Below are 17,790 nucleotides of genomic sequence, written 5' to 3'. Positions count from 1 at the left end.
GGTGGGGGGTGGGGGGGCTGCTCTGTGGGCGGAGCCTGTATTCTATTGGAGGTTCTGACGAAGCCAACAGCTATAAGGTAATGAATACAGCACATCACAGAGCTTGCGGGAGTGCAGAGAGAAGATAGCATTGGGCAGCTGCTAGCTTGGACACGGCCAGGAGGGCCACTGGACAGGACGCTGACTGGAGACAGGGTGGGACGAGAAGTGGGGCTCGTCCCAGGCCTGGGGATGAGCAGCCGAAGGCCCTGGGCAGGAGTGGCTGAGAGGCCTGTGGCCAGAGCGCGGAGGGTCGGGGCGGGGAGAGGGGCTGGCCTGGCCCCAAGGGGCTGAGGGCCGGGCCTGAGCTTTGCTCCGGGCTCAGGAGAGCCGGGCGGGGCCAGGGGGGCTGGGAAAGGGGGGCCTGGTGTGATTTCGGGGTCTCACTCTGGCTGCAGGCTGGATGGTGGCTGGGGTGCGCTTGGCACCTCTGCGGGAGCAGGGCGGGCAGAAGGAGAGAGCCAGGGAAGGCCGCCTGGAGGAGCCAGAGTGGGCTCAAAGGCTGGCGGCGCTGCTGCGGGCCATGGCAGGTCGGCTCAAGGCCGCCTCCCAGGTGTGAGGCCCGAGTCGCCGCAGGTGTGCCGGGCACGGGGCCAGGTGGCGCGTTCTGCACGCCCCTCGGGCCGGGGCTCACGTCAGCTCTCATGCATTATCTCATCCGTTTGCACAAGGACCAGGCGCTCCATGCCTTATCACACTGGGTTGGCACAACAACCCTGTGAGTCAGGATTATGACCCCGGTCTCAGGTACAAGGAAGCTAGTGCTGAGCCAGGGACACGCTCGCAGTTTCTGTGGCCTGGGGTGCTGAGCGCAGATCTCATCCAGTTTAGGGTGTGTGTGTGCAATTCTAAAATTAAGATATAATCCACATGACAAAAAAGAATCAGTGTTTTAAAGGGTACAGTTCAGTGGTTTTTAGCACATTCCCAATATTGAACAAACATCAGCACGATCTGACTCCAGAACATTTTCATCACCTTGAAAAGAAAGCGTCACCCCCACACTCCCCTCCTTCCTTCTGCGGCAGCCACCAGTTTGCTCTCTGTGGCCGTGGATCTGCCTGTTCTGGAATCATACGAGACACGGCCTGTGGCTTCTTTCTCCTGGTGTGTGTTCATGTGTGTTGTGGCATCGCTTTTCGTGGCCGAATAACATTCCATTGTATGGATAAAGCACGGTGCGCTCATCCAGCTCGTGCACTGGTGGCGGTGTGGGTGCTTTCCACTCTGGATGGCGTGAGTCGAGCTGCGGTGGCTGTCTGTGCACGGGTATCCGTCTGAGACCTTCTTTTCTACCCTCTGGGTTTGTTCCCAGGAGTCGAGCATGCTTTCATTAGCTTCTTGGCCATTCATAGATCTCCTTTGGAAAAATGTCCAGATCCTTGGTCTGTTTTTTAATTGAATTATTTGTGTTTTTATTGTAAAATCTCAGGTCAGATATTAAATCCCACTGCCTCTGCTGTCTGGCTGAACTTAGCTGGGCTCATCCAATTACAGGGTGCTTGGCACACAGTGGTCTCCAGCAGAGAGCAGCGGTCTGGCCGGTGAGGCCGCTGAAGTCCCTGAGGGGCAGCCGTGGGGGCACGGGCTGCCCCTCCTGCAGCTCTCAGTGCGGGCCGGCTGCCCGCCCTACCGCACCTGCGTCGTCTCCCAGGGCTCCCCGACCTTTGTCACTCGGGCCCCTGAGGCATCAGCCTTCTCCCCGAAGGGCTCCCTGCTCATATGTTCTGGAGGCAGGAGGGCGTCAGCCCCTGGCACGTAATGCAGGCAGGAGAGGGCGTTGCCCCAGGCCCTGTGACCTTCACACACCTCCTGGCCTGTGCGCTCTCCCAGGGGCGGGGCTCCCCAAGAGCAGGCACGGAGCAGGACTGGGATAGAGTGAGAACCCGGACGGAGGGGGCTGTGGTCACAAAGCCCTCGAACTCTGCAGGAGGCCGTGCCACACTGCCCGGCGAATGTGGGTGCCCTGAGCTTGGCTGACACTGACCGTGGCTCCCTGGAGTGCACACGGCAGGACCCAATTTGTTCAGCAAAAGTGAAGTTGCTCAGTCGTGTCCAACTCTTTGAGACCCCATGGAGTATTGCCAACCAGGCTCCTCTGTCCATGGGATTCTCCAGGCAAGAGTGCTGCAGTGGGTTGCCATTCCCTTCTCAGGGGATCTTCCCGACCCAGGGATTGAACCCAGGTCTCCAGCATTGCAGGCAGACGCGTTACTCTCTGAGCCACCAGGGAAGCCCAGCAAAGGTGGGGTAGAATTACCCACCTGGGTCTACAGAGAAACGAGTGCGTGGCGCGGTCCATGATGTGGTTCAGGGCAGCGACCTTGGGGGTTTGGGATTGCCGGAAGAGAGAGAGATGAGTCAGTTGTCCAGGAACGCCTACCCGCCTCTTCCATGGGGCGGGCCCTTCCTGGCCCTGCCTTGGGGCTCGGCGCTGTGACTTGCTGTGGATGCGGGTTGTCTGTAGACCTGGTGCCCGCAGAGGACTCGTGGTCGGCCTGCCCTCGTGTACCCCGTTGGCCTTCACATCACAGAAGGAGCTTCCAGCCGGGGGGTCTGAGCCGCAGAAACAGCAGAAACAGGTCGTTTTGGCATATAATCCTTGGCCTTAATCAATTATAGTGGGAAGTGACTGGGGTTGCTTTGGGCTTCTCCTCAATGCTGAGAGCTGAAGGATGCCCCACCTCCAAGTGGGGTGCCTGCTGCCTCCAGGTGAGAAGTCACACCTGGAAACCAGAGTGTTGGCACTTCTCTGCTGTCTCTAAGTAGATGGATCAGGAAAATGGAATGATGTCAGGAGTGAGAGAGTTGGCGTCACTGCAGAGTCTGTGATTATTAAGAGGATACTAAGGGGGATATTCGGAGAAGGCAATGGCACCCCACTCCAGTACTTTTGCCTAGAAAATCCCATGGATGGAGGAGCCTGGTAGGCTGCAGTCCATGGGGTCGCTAAGAGTCGGACATGACTGAGCGACTTCACTTTCACTTTTCACTTTCATGCACTGGAGAAGGAAATGGCAACCCACTCCAGTGTTCTTGCCTGGAGAATCCCAGGGATGGGGGAGCCTGGTGCGCTGCCGTCTATGGGGTCGCACAGAGTCGGACACGACTGAAGCGACGCAGCAGCAGCAGCAGCAGCAGGGGGATATTAAGGGCTTCCCTGGTGGCGCCAGAGGTAAACAACCCGCCTGCCGATTCAGGAGGTGTAGGAGGCGCGGGCTCGATCCCTGCGTCGGGAAGATCCCCTGGAGGAGGACACGGCAACCCACCCCAGTATTCTTGCGTGGAGAATCCCATGGACAGAGAAGTCTGGCGGGCTACAGTCCACGGGGTCACGCAGAGTCAGACACGACTGACGCAACGTCGCACGCACGGACACACTGTGTTTACGCATCACAGTGGAAGATGGAATTCTTTCCCCTCAGGGTCAGAACAAGGCACGGACGCCCACTCTTGCCATTTCTATTCAATGTTGCATAGAGCTTCTAGCCAGTGCAAAAAAGCAAGAAAATAAATAAAGGGTTGGGAATTAGGAGATAAATCTCAGAATTTATTCACTGAGGGCACAATTGTCTATGTAGAAAATCTGATGGAAACTACAAAAAGTGAATAAGTAAGTTAGTAAGGTTTTGGAATACAAGACCCACATACAAAATTAACTGTGTAAACTTCCCACAAACAATGATGTAAAATTAAAAAATACAGTTCATAGTGGTATCAGAAACATGAGCTACACGTGAAGATGTCAGTTTTCCCCCAACTGATCTATGCTTCAACACAGTCCCAACCCATCCCAACAGGTTTCTCGTGGAAATCCACAAGCCGATTCTAACATTTATTTGGCATTTCAAAGGCTCTAGAATAGCGCACCCAACTTTGAAAAAGAAAAGCAAATTTATGTGGCTAACACTCCCCACTTCCCACATATTGTGAGGCTAACGCTGTAGATACGGTGCAGTTGTTCGGTCGCAAAGTCAAGTCTGGGTCTTTGAGACTGAAACACGCTAGGCTCCACCGGCCTCCGGTAGCTCCTGGAGTTTGCTCAGATTCATGTCCATTGAGTCAGCAATGCTCCCTAACCGCCTCATCCTCTGCTGCCTCCTCCTCCTTTCATCCTCAGTCTTTCCCAGCATCAGGGTCTTTTTCCAACGAGTTGGCTGTTTGTGCCAAATAGATGAGTGAATCAGTGGAACACAACGCGAGTTTAGAAATACACCTACACATGATCAACAGGTTCTGGACAAAGACTTCAGTACAGTCCCATGAGGAGAGGGAGTTAACGGTGCCAAAACAACTGTATGGGGAGAATAAACTGTAACACGTTCCTGATGCTGTGTCCAGAGCTTCATTCAAGGTGGAGCCTATAACTCAACGTAAAGTGTAAAACTGTGAGCTTCCAGACCAAAGTGTAACATAAGACGTTTGTAACCCAGGGGTTACAGGAAAGGCAGTCAGAGAAGGCTTCCTGGAGGAGGCAGCCTGAGCACTGCGTCTCAGAGTACAAACGTGAGTTAGCAAGGCTAAGAGGGGAAGGTGCCCAAGTGGGGCCCTGCTGTTTGGTTCTGTACAGAGAGCAGAAAGCCAGGCAGGCAGGCATGCTCAGCTCGGAAAGCTGGTGACTCCCAGTCTGGGTGGGGAGCAGGACGTGGTCAGGGTCTCTGGAGGGAGAGACAGGGAAGAGGCCCTTCTTTTCTGCAGTTGTAGATATGCTAAGAAATGAAGAATATCTGGCCAAACAGGGCTGTGATTTCTAAGAGTAGTTTTAATGCTTACGTTTAACAATGTTTGACACAGACTGAGAGCCTTATCTCGTTTGGAGATGACGTAGATGGTGTGCCTGCCTGCCGTCCTCTGCAGGTGTGAGGGCTGGAGGCCCAGCTCGGGGCCTGGGCCCGATCCTGGCTCTTAGAGGCTGCCCGGCGGCCCGGGGGAGGGTCTTCGCCCTGACTGGAGTGCCCTGCTTGAGGCTGGCAGCCACAGGCGGACAGGAGGCACCGAGGCCTGGGCGGGGCAGGGCAGGAAGAGGTGCCTGGAGGTCTTGGGGAGGACGGCGCCTGCTGAGCGTTCTGTCTGGCTCCTCAGAGATGCTCCAGGGTGTGTGTGCTCTGGGGGCCGTTTGGAACATTCCCATGGCCTGACCCTGTGCCTGCGCCGCGTCCTGGGCATCCTCAGCATCCGTGGACGTGGGGCCTGAGTGCTGGACACGCATTCCCACCTGGGAGGCCACAGAGGCTTGGATCAGCAGCGAGGCACCAGCAATCTGGAGGTGATTATGGGTATAATTTCTCTGAGCCTCCACGAGCAAGTGCCCGACACGTGGCCCCACCCCAAGTTATCTCTCGATCGATGTTAGAAGGTATTTGACATTTGCCTTTGATTTATGTCCTAACCTCACATCCGGTGGCTCTGGTCCCATTCGTCAGCTGCAGTCACCGCGTCCCGCTGAGCAGCTCCTGGAGGTGGGTCTCACCAGAGACCCCGCGGGACGCCCACCAGCCACTCCGCAGATGAGCTGTTCAGCGGACCTGGGGGTTCCCAGGCGCCTTTGCTTTTACACAGATTTCTTGGCACAAAAAGGATTGGAAACGATGTGTTGCTTCGTGACGCACTCTCACACGTGTACACTGGTGTGTGCACACCCTCTCGTGGTGCACACCTGCCCGAGCACACGTACTCACAGGTGTATGCTTGGCTTACCCTCGTGCACACGCAGTGTACACTCATTCATACCATGCATGCACACTCAGCAGGGCTCACAGATGCGCACCAGGCAGACAGGCACCCCTGGCCGGTGCATGCCCAGCATTCAGACACATGTAGAGCATCCCCGCATGGGGAACCCTCTTTGCTCCTGATGCTCAGGGCCCAGGGCAGACAGGACTTCCCATGGCGCCTGGTGGGCGCAGCAGTCCCAGCGGCAGTGCCCTCTGCCTGGACCTGTGTCGAGGAGGGTGACAGGCCTCGCCACAGCCCCCCAGGCACACCAGGTCTTCCTCCTGAGTCGCTCCTCTGGCTGAGAGGCTTATGGGTGGAGTGTGGGCCCTGCGCCCCAGAGCCAGTGGGGTGCCCTCTCGGGGGGAGCGGGCCCTCCTGTCCCGGTCACCTGAGTGAGGCGCGGCTGTCCAGGGTGCCCGCACACAGAGGGGTGAGAGCAGGCACGTCAGCCTCGGGCCGGCCTTTCAGGCGCTGGGGCTCGCTGCTCCCACCGCGTCTCCCACACCGCGAGGCCCCAGGACGCGTGGTCCGTGGCTTCCCACCTCCGTGTGGATGGACGGAGACCAGTATGAGGTGATGCAGGGCACCAGTGCACACGGAGCCCCTCAGCAGCTGGAGCCCCCATGAGCATCTGCAGAGAGGGCGGTTCTGGATCCTCTTCAGGGCCAAGCAGCATGGTCGCTGGGCTTGGCGGGCAGTGGGGACCCGCTGGTCGCCCCAGAGACACCGGGCTCCTGGGCAGGCGGTGTGGACCGGAACCGCCCCCTGATGGGTGAGTGTGTGGGCCCAGCAGGACCCCCAGGAGGGACCCCCCCCGTCCCTGCCCCCGAGCCCAGCACGGACCAGAGCAAAGCCAGGTGGGTGCCCAGCGCTCCCGCCTGATTTCTGCTTGTTAAAAAAGGCACAGCCGTGCGACCTCCCTCAGCCTATTATAAATCTAATCCTGCGAGTTTCAGCTGAGTGAGCTTACATCTTGTTTGGACTCTAGGCCTGAAGTTGCCTAAAGCTGGGGAAACGTAATTTACCGGGCGCGCACGAGGACAGTTAATTTGTCCTCAGCGGCAGCCTGACAGCCTTGGGTTCTGGGGAACCGGTTTCTCCGGAACAGCGAGGTCCACTTACAGCAGACAAACTTGGGGCTTTTAACGGGATGGAAATGAGCAATTTTGCCAATGTTTATGGATTGTTATTAATTTGGCCGAATACAATTACTGGTAACGGACTGTGTCCTTCCTGAGCTCCTCTTGAAGTGATACTGGGGCCCGCACCCCAGGCTGGCCCCGGGGAGGCGGTGCTGGCCCTCCTGACTTGGGGCAGGAGGCCGGGCTGCCGGGGTGGGCGCGGAGAGGCCAGGTCCCGCCCCAGGGCTGGCGTGCTAGTATATGCCCGCAGAGGGCGAGGGGCCGGGAGTGCGACGCCTCCAGCCTCCGGGCCAGAGGGCACCACCCCCCCGGACGGGCAGCCTGGGCCCCCGCAGTGGGGAGGGTGGGACTGGGCCCTGCCCTGCTGAGCCTTTTTCCTCATCTGTTCCTGCTTCACGGAGCCGGGTGTCTGTCTGTTCACGGGGCTGCTGGAGCCGCAGGACGAGGCCATTCGTGTGCGCGTGTGGGCTTGGCCACTGGGGCCCTGGAGAGAGGGGGGCTGCCGTCCAGCGCCCGCTGTCATCTCAGGGGCGCCCTCCCTCCCCTCGGGTGTCGTGCCCTGTGGGCCTCGCCCTGTAGCACCAGCGCTGGTGGAGGCCCCCCACCTGGCGGCTGCTCTGAGCAGCAACACCCACGGCCCGAGCTGGTGCCGCAACTCAGGAGCGCGCTCCGCATGACGGCAGCTCGTTCATGGCTCCCACGCACAGCCCCAGCTCCAGCTAATGGAAACTCGGTGATCCGTGGCACGTGTGGCAGACATCTGCTCGGGGTAATGTGCTGGTGATGTACGTATCGGTGATCAATCAGTGGATTTGCAAGAGAGGCATAAAGTATTTAATTATAATTGCGTTGGGCAGGTGTGTGTGGTGGAGGCGACATTTGAATAGGTCAGACCAGCCCTCGCCCTGCTCTGTTGTTGGGGATTAAATGCCATTCACTGTGAGGGCTGGGAGCCTTTCTGAAGTCGAAGGGTGTCACATGCTTGCAAATTGAAAATGTCCCATTGCTTTGAAAAACATGATTGATATCCTTTGCAAAGCAAATGCTGCCATACCCAGATCGTGAAGCCTGCTGCCGCCCCTCGGCTATGGCCACTTGATCACTGGAATGAAACTCAGAAAGAGAAGTTGAAAGATGAAACGAAACTTTATTTGCTCCGTTGGAAGCAGAAAAATATACCCTCAGATAGTCTATATGTCGGATACTTGTGTGTGGAGCCAGCTGTGTCCGGTGACCATCTGAATTATATCTGGTATAATTTAAAATGATGTCAGCACGACTGATGACCGCGTGTAACTAACAGGGATGAGACAGACACAACATAGGCCCACACGGCACACACATGCACACACTCGCGTGTGACCACGGCACGGAGGAAGCCTGACCCCAGAGTCACAGCCTGTGTCCCAGTCCTGGGCCCGCTGTGCCGCGGGTCTCTGACCTGTATGGAGCGAGGGGAACAGGGCTGGGGTGCTGGCCCGCGGGGAGGCTCAGCACCGTGCCCGGCTGACCCGAGAGCCCAGCGATACTGGCTGCTTCCCCAGGAGAGAGTTCTGTCTGTGGGTGTTTGCGAGGGCGCAGTGACCTCCGTGTTACACGCCTCAGTTCTCTCTGGTTGACCTGTTGGCGGCCTGGGCTGGCCGAGAGGGCACGGGAGACGTGAGTGGGCATCCCTACCAGTGCTCATCTCTGCAGTCAGGGCCAGACACGTTTTTTCAAAACCATGAAAGGACTCCACGGGGTTTCTATTCACAGGGCGGATGAAATCGGGATACTGTGATTTAATGAAACGCCGAACCTTCTGAACCAGGGTGCAACCGTGTCTCCCAACCAATTCAGTCTCGTGTGCCTGCCTCCTTCATCTACCCCAGCCCCAGTTTCTCCAAGTCCGATAAAGCAAGATGGTAATTCTGAGTCCAGACAGCGAGCCTCCTTGGGTGTGTTTTTGCCATTTACAAAATTAGCCAATCATCGTCACCTAGTGAATCAGATTAGGTGTAATCCATACTAATGTTCAAATTAAGTCACGGAAAGCAATTAACTCTGCGAAAAATGGGCTGGTGAAAAATGATAAGGTTGGTCAAATAGTTTCACTGTGCATAATTGTGTTTTTTAAATGCCCGTCTCTACCCAGTAATTATATCATTTACATTTCAAATGGATGCACCCACCTCCAATGCTTATAATTGTGTACTTCCTAACCGTATACCTCACAGTGTAGCAGAAATTTGTCAGCCCTCTGCTCCGGAATGTGCTTTCCCGGGAAAGCAGCTGGATGGAATGTGCCAGAGTAGGGCTTCCTCGCTGCTCAGGAGAATCAGGAAAAGTGCATTTCGCCCCCACGCTGTCCCAAATCTGGGCCTCCCCTCTTTCCCCCTCTCCCCTTCCTCCCTCCCTTCCTTCTTTCCTGTATAAAAAGAGCGCACAGAAATTTTTAAACACCGTCAAATATTCAGCCCACAACACGAGATGCGCTTGTCACTTCAGTCACATCATCCGTGACAGGGACACGTCCACGGGATCAATCAATAGCTGACTCGGCCTTCTGCACTTTGCTTTTATTGTTTTCAGTGAGAGAAAACGCTCACCAACTCCACCCCACACTCAGCTCCCCGCAGCAGTCTAGGAAGTGACCTTGACCCTAAGTGAACGTGACCCTGACCTTGAGCGCTTAGCCCTCAGGCAGGATCCGCGGGTGAGTCAAGAGCAAACCCTTAAGTCCTCAGGCTCTGAAGGGGTAATGGGGCAACAGGGAAATGAGCGCCTTTCAGCCCATCACGTCTTTCCCTCCAACCCAGGCTGGTTTCAGCGTTGAGCCTGAGTCTGTGAACTTTGTGGAGCATGGCAGAACCGCACTTCTTTGCTTCAGGTGGACTGAAATCACCGCGAACACTCCAGACTGACCGGTGCCAGCCCTGGACGCGGAGCACCTCAGCCCCTCTCACATGGTCCAAAGCTGGAGGTTCACCTGGCGGCCCTCCAGCGGGGGGTGCATGTGGGGTGACCTGCCCCGGGGAAAGGGGTCAGGGGCGGAGAGGATGTAGTCAATGCTGAACTTGATGTCCCTGTGCGCGTCCCTCCTCAGGACTTCAGGGCTGGCCGGGGTCGGGGGCTCGCGGCGGGGGCCTGGGGGCTCAGGGGGCCCCGGGGGCGCCCCCGCATCTCTCCCGCGTGCCCCTCTCGCCTCCTCGCCCTTGGGGCCGCGCCGGCGCCGCCGCCGGCGGAAGTTGCCGTTCTCAAAAAGGTCCAGCAGCGACTCGCAGCCGCCGGCGAAGGTCCAATAGTTGCCCTTGCCCTTCTCGTGGCCGTCGGTCCGCGGCACCTGTGCGGACGAGGGGCTCAGCGCGCGGCGGGCTCCCAGGGGCGCCCCGCCCACCGCGCTCCCTCGGGGAGCCCCTGGCGGCCCCGGAAGGATGCCCCGCCCTGGGGGTGGGCGCGTCGCTGGGGAGCTGGCGAAGGCTACGCGTGAACTTTCCAGCGCACGCCGCTGCAAAATGCACCCTCACAGCCCAATCAGGGGTGCCTTGGTCCACGGGTCCCCAGGCCTGGGACACTCAGGGGCCGCACGGGGGTGGGGGGCTCACCTTGACGAAGCAGCTGTTGAGGGACAGGTTGTGGCGGATGGAGTTCTGCCAGGCGCGCTGGTTGGCGCGGTAGTACGGGAACCGGCGCATGATGAAGTCGTAGATGCCGGACAGGGTCACCCTGCCCGTCGGGCTCTGCTGAATGGCCATGGCGATCAGTGCGATGTAGCTGCAAACAGGGGCGCTCAGGCCAGGCCGGGGCAGGGGAGGGACCCCGGAGCGCTTCTGCGTCTGGAGTCTCCCGGCCGCGCGGGGACCACTCCGCTCTGCCTTCCCCGGGGCACCGGGGAGCTGGGGGCAGGGGTGGTTGTTGGAGTCGGGGCCCCCTGGAGCTCCCAGCGCAACTCTGCGCAGACCGGGAAAGCTCACCTTCACACTTGGGGCTTCCCCGGGGAGGATGGAGAACCTTCTCGGCTACCTCCCAACGTGCGGATAAGTGAGCCCTCCCGCACCCAAGCCGGTCTTGGCCTCCTCTCGGAGGAGGGCCCCCGCGACCCCTGCGGCCCCGGCCCAGCCCTGCGGTCACCTGTACGCTGGCCGCGTGAGCCGCTTCTCCTCGTCCGAGCTGCCCGTCGGGTAGTCGTCGGCGTCGTAATTGAAACAATTGTAGGGATACTGCGAGCTGTCAAACATCGCGGTGCGCCTGCCGCCTGCGGGTCGCCAATGCTGCCGCCTCCTCCGCGCCGCCCGCCGGCGCGCTCCAGGACTGCGCGGAGGTTCTCCCCTGTGCGGACCAGCGGCGTCTGCGCTGCCGGCTGCTCTCCGCCCGAGCGGGGAACCTGGGCTCCCCGGGTCCCCCCGCCCGCCCCCACCCGTCCTCTCGCATCCAATCCCGGAGCGGGGGAGGCCCCTGTTGCCGGTAAAGCGGCCGAGGGGAGCGGAGAGCAGGCTCGCGGTGACCCCCTGATCGGCGGGGGGAGGAGGGAGCCACGCGCTGGGTGGTCCGACGGGCGGAGGGGGTGGGGTGGGGGGGCCACCCCCTCCCGCTCCCGCCGACTATGCCTCGTGCTCTTTGCGCTGCCCCAGACTTAAGGGCGGAGCTCCCTGGGTCCCCCAAGCCTGCGAGCACCCCAAGACTCAGAGGTTCTTCCCTGGCTTCTGGCTCCCCAGAGCGCACTCCGGAGCTGCCAGGAGCCCGACCACAGAGAGGGCGGGGGCGTAGCCCCTTCCCCACCAGGCTCTGCCCAGCTACCTTCAGCCCCAGTGCAATGGTGGCCAAGGTGTGTGCCGCCGGGACCCTGGATCAGAGCTGGACACAGGGTCCAACCCACCCTGGCACGCTCTGTCCCCGCTGTGCTGTCTCCCTCGTATCCTCCTTGGGGGGGCCCTTTGTGGAGCTCTGAGCCCAGTGGCCCCCTGCTCTGTAACTTCCTCATCAGCCAAGCCTCTGCTTCACTGGTCCTTCTGGGGGTCACCGGTGGGCGCCTGGGGGAGAAAAGACAGGGGGAGGACGTTTTAGCAAGAAGTCAGGTGGGATCCTAAGGAGGGCCCTTTGTTTCAAGGTGGCCGTACCAGCAAAAGGCATGTCCACGAACAGTCTGCAAAATTCTGGCCATGAGCCCTGTAAGTGCGTCTGCCCAAGGCCAGGACACCTGAATAGTCTTCTTCCAGAAGATTCTACCTTCAGAGCTGCACCTACAGCTCTGAAATGATCTGTGCTCCGTCCAGCCTGTTGCCCCAGCGGGGGGTGGTGGCCGGCCTGCTGATGTGGGCGCCCAGGACCCAGGGGCGCCGTGCCAGCTCCCTCCTGGCTCCGACTCCTGCAGTGGGATCTGAGGTGCACTCGGGCTCAGACACAGTCAGGGGCTCCGCAGCATCCTCTCTACCAGGTGTCAAACTGAGAAATGCTGGGATATGGGAACATCAGACGGTACAGCCCCTCAGGAAAACATTTTGGTTGTTTCTTTAAAAACTAAACGTGCAGCTACCATGTGACCCAGCAGTTGCACTCATGGGTGTTTATCCCAAGTGAAGACAGAACTTTATGCAAGCACTTGTGACGTGTTCAGAATGATTTCATTCCTCTTTTCCCCAAATTGGAATCAGCCTGGATGTCCATCAGCAGGGAGGCATCGGGCAAGCTGTGGTCCAGCCACACGCCAGGCACCACCACGGTGCCGAGGTCCTGTGGCTGGTCCGGAAGCCCCCCGACAGAGTGAAATGAGCAGAACCCTCCCCCTCACAGTGAGAAAACCAGCGATCTGCACAGTCATGACTTTTCTTGAATTTGTCAGAGAGCTAAGGTTTCAGGGCAACAACTGAAACCCAGGGGACCAGGCCCATCAGAGGAGAGCAGTCCTGAAAGCCTGTGCCTGCCGTAGGTGGGCCGGGGTGGAGAGTTGCTGAAGCCGCAGGAGTGCAGCCGGCTCTCCTGTGGGCCTCGCTGCACCTGGGAGGGGAGGAGAGGATGCAGGGGCCGGTCTAGGGGTGCAGACTGGCCCAGTGCCCGCCGGAACCCATCAGTGTCGGCCCGGGGAGGGCCAGCCAGCCAGGGCCTCGTCCCCAGGGTGTGGCCAGTTCAGAGACAGGTCTCGGGACGAGCTTCTGTTGCATAAGAGAGTGGATGGTGGGAGAGGCACTTCAATCTGGTCACTTGTTTAATTGAATCAAACATGAAGGCTGATTGGTTAGAAAACCTTCCCAACGTGTTTTGGTTCCTTAGGTGTCTGAACCTTGCTTGGCTTCCTTCTGAAAATGACTTATTATTTGGGTCATTATTTGGGGCCTGGCAGTGGGAAGAACGGCTTCTCCGGTCTGTCAGCCGGAAACGTCCTCAAGACACCGCTGAGAACAGCAACCCCATGAGCCAGGCCGACCGTGCAGTCCCCTCCACAGGCCGGGAGGGTGACCAGCTCACCTGAGTCAGGTCACCCGTGTGGGACCTAGGCCCTTCAGGGGAGGATGCGGCTGCAGTTCCAGGGTCAGGGGCGGCCTGCGGGCGCTCACATGCCTGAGCACAGGGGGCCTGTGTGAAGACGGGGCACCAGCTGGGCAGGAGGGCAGCCCTGAGCCCCAGCAGCCCTCACCCAGCACGTCCGACACAGACGTGGCACAGACGACCCCAGAGAACAGGAGGAAGACGGGACTTCGTGTGACCTCTGCCCTTACACACTTTTGTATTTTGTAATTAAAAGTTGTGTTACAGAAGGTTCATAAAGGACAAAAAGGTTGAAAATTGAAAATCTCAGAGACAGAAGCCGTCCCCCTCTGCAAAGGTGGAGAGAGGACCCGCCGTGCCCTGTCGCTCCGCTGTGGCGGTGACCGTCTTCCCCTCCAGGGTCCTCTCAGCCTCACCAATCTGGACTCCTCTCGGGAGGGGGCTCGCCAGGCCTGAATCCCAGGAAGCGAGACCACGGGGGGCCATGCACAGGGGAGTGGGAACTCTTGAGCCCGGCCATGGGGTCTGCGTGGGCTCGGGCTTGGGTCGGAAAGGCCTGGGCTCGGGGCTGGGAGGCAGGCGCTCCTGCGGAAGTGGGAGTTCAGGGTGGGGGGTGGCTGGGCCGCTGAGAAGGGGCTGAGCGGGCGGAGCTGCTGGGGTGCTGGGCCGCACCCCTAGTCCTCACACGGCCCCGTCTGGTGGGAAGTGGACCCGACCTCAGATCTGCAGTGGGAGGGGGTGTGGGAGAGCACGCTGAAGTCACCCAGGCTGGAGGCCAGGAGACCTTCCAGGATGAGGCATTTGGGCAGCACCTGAAGGTCAGAATGAAATAAGGGTGGGGTGGAAGGCGGGGCTACAGCCCAGGGCTGCCCAAGACGGTACTTCTAGAAGCTCCAGGAAGGCCAGGGCCCTTCAACCCTCCATGTAAATTCTGTCCTCTCCTTCTTCGGTGCTGAAATAGTTACCAGTGCACAGAACTCCTGTTCAGCACTCGCTGAAGAGTGACCGTTGACCCCACGGGTGTTTTTGGGCCGGGCGCTGCCTGGCTCCTGGACACAAGGGTGGCAAGGCCACCTCCCCTGGCTCCCGGCCTGCCCTGGGGGCTGGCGGGGCCCCGGGCCCTGGTCACCGAACGGGCAGCCGGCCCGCTCCGGGCCCCGTGGCGGGCAGGCCTTGCTGACGGCTCACCAGGCCGACGGGCCCATTGGGCCGGAATTGCAGGTTGCTGGTTCTGAGGCCTTGGACTCTGATCGTGAATGCAGGTGCTTCCCAGGCGGGACTGGTCGCCTCTGCCGTAGGAGGCTGCTCTTGCTTTTCTCAGGGTCTCCTCTAGATGGTGCAAGGGAGCCAGGCACAGCGTGTCCACCACGGCCTCCCAGGCTCCCCCAGGACGACAGTGACCACAGGGCACGTCTGACTGAGTGTAGCTGAGGGGTTGCAACCTGGAGCAGGGACGGGACAGAGCTCAGGCCTCGGGGGGGGTGGGGGGAGCGGCCAATCCGAGCCCCCGCAGCCCAGCGGGGCTGCTCTGGACCTGGGCGGCCCACTGTGGCCCCACAGGCCCCCTGCTGCCGTAGGCCCCCTCTGATCCCATTTAAGCTGCAGGCTGGGAGCCACCCCCCGGAGGGTGAACACGGTTCCCAGCCCCCACCCGGCCCGCAAACCCCTGCTCCTGAACGCCAGCTTCAAGCAGAGTAAGAAAGACCCAGGTGTCCAGAACAACATGTGGACGCCGGGCTGGAGAGGGAGGGGGAAGGGAGAGACAGGAGGGGAAGGGGGCGTGGGAAGAGTCAGGAGACGGATCGACACACAGGACGACCGCCTGTGAAGCAGAAAGCTGGGGGAAGCTGCCGTACACGCGGGGGGCCCAGCTCGGTGCTCCGAGGCGCTCCGTGCAGTGTGGGTGGGGGGAGGTGCAGGAGGCGATCCTTGCCTGGAAAATTCCACCGACAGAGGAGCGGGCTCTAGTCCATGGAGTCAGAGTCGGACATCTGTGAGCACACTCGCATAGCTGATTCTGTTGTACGGCAGAAACTAACACGCTACAAAGCAACTATACCCAATTTAGAAAAAGGTAAGAAAGACCCCTCTGTGCACGTGGGGACCCCCGACACGGACTCTCCTGACCAAGGCGGGTCCTCGTCCAAGCCCCTCCTGCCCCCAGGCTTCTGGGTGCCTCTGCTTCTGTTCCATCTGGGTGAGGGCTGGGGCAGTGGGTTGAGGGAGAGTTTCTGGGGGGACTGGGCAGGACCCTGGGAGGGTAGCCTGGGGCCCCTGAATCCAGGAACCTGCACCTCTGGGCGTGGCCTTTGGGGGGCTGGTCCCAAGAATTGCACACTTGACTTGCTCCCCCGTGGGGAGGCAGGGCCGGGGCCTCCCTGTCCAGCGGCCTCCCTGTCCTCTGTCTCAGGCTTGTGGGTGGGGCCGGGAGAGATGCTGAGCCCCCCACCTGCATCTCTGCAGCCTCCCGGACACACTGCATCCCTCAGACCCAGGGGGCAGGGGCCGCACATGCCTCCCCACCCAGATACTGGCTGACTTGTCCACTCAACGCGCTTAATTCAAGAAGTGCTCTCTGCCCTCAGACGGCCGCCGCCTCCTGCCCCCTGATTCTACATAACCAGCTCTCAGGCTGACTGAGGAGGGCTTTTGTTTGGATTTCCCCCATTTGTTTTTTCAATCACGCTTGAATTCTTGCCACTTTCTCCATGGCCCTGTGGCAGGTGCTGTCCTATAACACTTGTGGACCAAGCACGCCGCCCAAATCTCATGGGGAAGCTGGCTCCCAGAGAGGGATTTAACTGAAAGCCTCTCCTGGCCTGTTCACAACGTCCTCTGCCTCCCTGGCCCCCTCGGCAACCCCCCCCAACCCCCCACTGCAGCAGTCTGAGTCCCAGGCACCAGGCACTCCCACGATAATTTGGGAAAGTCCCTTCACCCGGCTGGGCATTGGTTCAGATGGTGAACTGGCACATCGGAATTCAGATTTCCTGCACAGCTGCGCTGAGACGCACACAGGACCGGGCCGGGGGCCCTCGCCCAGCTCACGGCTCAGCCCTGCCCCCCTCCCTCCTCCCGTCCAGCAGCTTTATCTGCTGTTTGAACCTGTATCAAAGTAATAGATGGACTGTGGCTCAGATCGTGAACTCCTTATTGCCAAATTCAGACTTAAATTGAAGAAAGTAGGGAAAATCACTAGACCATTCAGGTATGACCTAAATCTAATCCCTTACGATTATACAGTGGAAGTGACAAATAGATTTGAGGGATTAGATCTGATAGACAGAGTGCCTGATGAACTATGGACAGAGGTTCATAACATTGTACAGGAAGTGGTGATCAAGACCATCCCCAAGAAAAAGAAATGCAAAAAGGCAAAATGATTGTCTGAGGAGGCCTTACAAATAGCTGAGAAAAGAAGAGAAGCGAAAGGCAAAGGAGAAAACTAAAAATATATCCATTTGAATGCAGAGTTCCAAAGAATAGCAAGGAGCGATAAGAAAGCCTTCCTCAGTGATCACTGCAAAGAAACAGAGGAAAACAAAGATGGGCCCAATAAAGGACAGAAATGGTATGGACCCAACAGAAGCAGATGATATTAAGAAGTGGTAGCAAGAATACTCATAAGAATTGTACAAAAAAATCTTAATGACCTGGATAACCATGATGGTATGATCACTCACCTAGAGCCAGACATCCTGGAATGCAGTCAGATGGGCCTTAGGCATCACTACGAACAAAGCTAGTGGAGGTGATGGAATTCCAGATGAGCTGTTTCAAATCCTGAAAGATGATGCTGTGAAAGTGCTGCACTCAATATGCCAACAAATTTGGAAAACTCAGCAGTGGCCACAGGACTGGAAAAGATCAGTTTTTATTCCAATTCCAAAGAAAGGCAATGCCAAGGAATGTTCAAACTACTGCACAATTGCACTCACCTCACACACTAGCAAAGTAATGCTCAAAATTCTCCAAGCCAGGCTTCAACAGTACATGAACTGTGAACTTCCAGATGTTCAAGGTGGTTTTAGAAAAGGCAGAGGAACCAGAGATCAAATTATCAACATCCCCTGAATCATAGAAAAAGCAAGAGAATTTCAGAAAAACATCTACTACTGCTTCATTTACTATGCTAAAATCTTTGACTGTGTGGATCACAATCTGTGGAAAGTTTTTAAAGAGATGGGCATACCAGACCACCTTACCTGCCTCTTGAGAAATCTGTATGCAAGTCAAGAAGCAACAGTTAGAACCAGACATGGAACAATGGACTGGTTCCAAATTGGGAAAGGAGTATATTGGTCAAGGCTATATATTGTCACCCTGCTTATTTAACTTATATGCACAGTACATCCTGTGAAATGCCAGGCTGGATGAAGCACAAGCTGGAATCAAGATTGCTGGCAGGAATATCAATAACCTCAGATATGGA

At 58.3% G+C, this 17,790-nt stretch overlaps 1 protein-coding gene and 1 long non-coding RNA gene across 5 annotated transcripts; one reads left to right on the top strand and one right to left on the bottom strand.

The window, feature by feature from the left end:
- The first annotated feature begins 6,696 nt into the window (after window positions 1-6,696).
- Window positions 6,697-9,835, top strand: LOC123331634. Its single transcript, XR_006548378.1, has 3 exons — window positions 6,697-7,681; window positions 9,468-9,591; window positions 9,695-9,835. It is a non-coding gene; the product is annotated as an uncharacterized LOC123331634 (long non-coding RNA).
- On the bottom strand, window positions 9,439-17,093 carry FOXL3 (forkhead box L3). Of its 4 annotated transcripts, none has more exons than XM_044936273.2 (5): window positions 11,993-16,200; window positions 11,752-11,905; window positions 11,007-11,204; window positions 10,481-10,649; window positions 9,439-10,218 (listed from the first exon to the last, which is right to left on the bottom strand). In XM_044936273.2, the coding sequence occupies exons 3-5, from the start codon at window positions 11,111-11,113 to the stop codon at window positions 9,838-9,840; spliced, it is 657 nt and encodes a 218-aa protein (XP_044792208.1). In that variant the 5' UTR covers window positions 11,114-11,204; window positions 11,752-11,905; window positions 11,993-16,200; the 3' UTR covers window positions 9,439-9,837. The 4 variants fall into 4 exon arrangements, with proteins under 4 accessions (XP_044792208.1, XP_025131353.1, XP_044792209.1 ...); XM_025275568.3 differs by having other exon boundaries at window positions 11,007-11,905; window positions 11,993-14,170; window positions 14,547-16,200; XM_044936274.2 differs by lacking the exon at window positions 11,993-16,200 and adding an exon at window positions 17,042-17,093 and having other exon boundaries at window positions 11,007-11,905.
- Window positions 17,094-17,790: the final 697 nt, after the last annotated feature.

This window comes from Bubalus bubalis, chromosome 24 (assembly GCF_019923935.1).
Source record: "Bubalus bubalis isolate 160015118507 breed Murrah chromosome 24, NDDB_SH_1, whole genome shotgun sequence".
In the NCBI taxonomy this organism is placed as follows: domain Eukaryota; kingdom Metazoa; phylum Chordata; class Mammalia; order Artiodactyla; family Bovidae; genus Bubalus; species Bubalus bubalis.
This window is presented reverse-complemented; position numbering and strand designations above follow the sequence as displayed.

What these genes read in the sequence shown, in the direction of transcription:
- FOXL3 (XM_044936274.2), bottom strand. Translation starts at nt 11,113, where the DNA reads ATGTTTGACAGCTCGCAGTATCCCTACAATTGTTTCAATTACGACGCC. An exon ending in CTCACGCGGCCAGCGTACAG is followed by an intron (nt 10,650 to 11,006) that starts GTGACCGCAGGG and finishes CCCTGTTTGCAG; the next exon opens with CTACATCGCACTGATCGCCA. An exon ending in TCAACAGCTGCTTCGTCAAG is followed by an intron (nt 10,219 to 10,480) that starts GTGAGCCCCCCA and finishes TCGTCCGCACAG; the next exon opens with GTGCCGCGGACCGACGGCCA.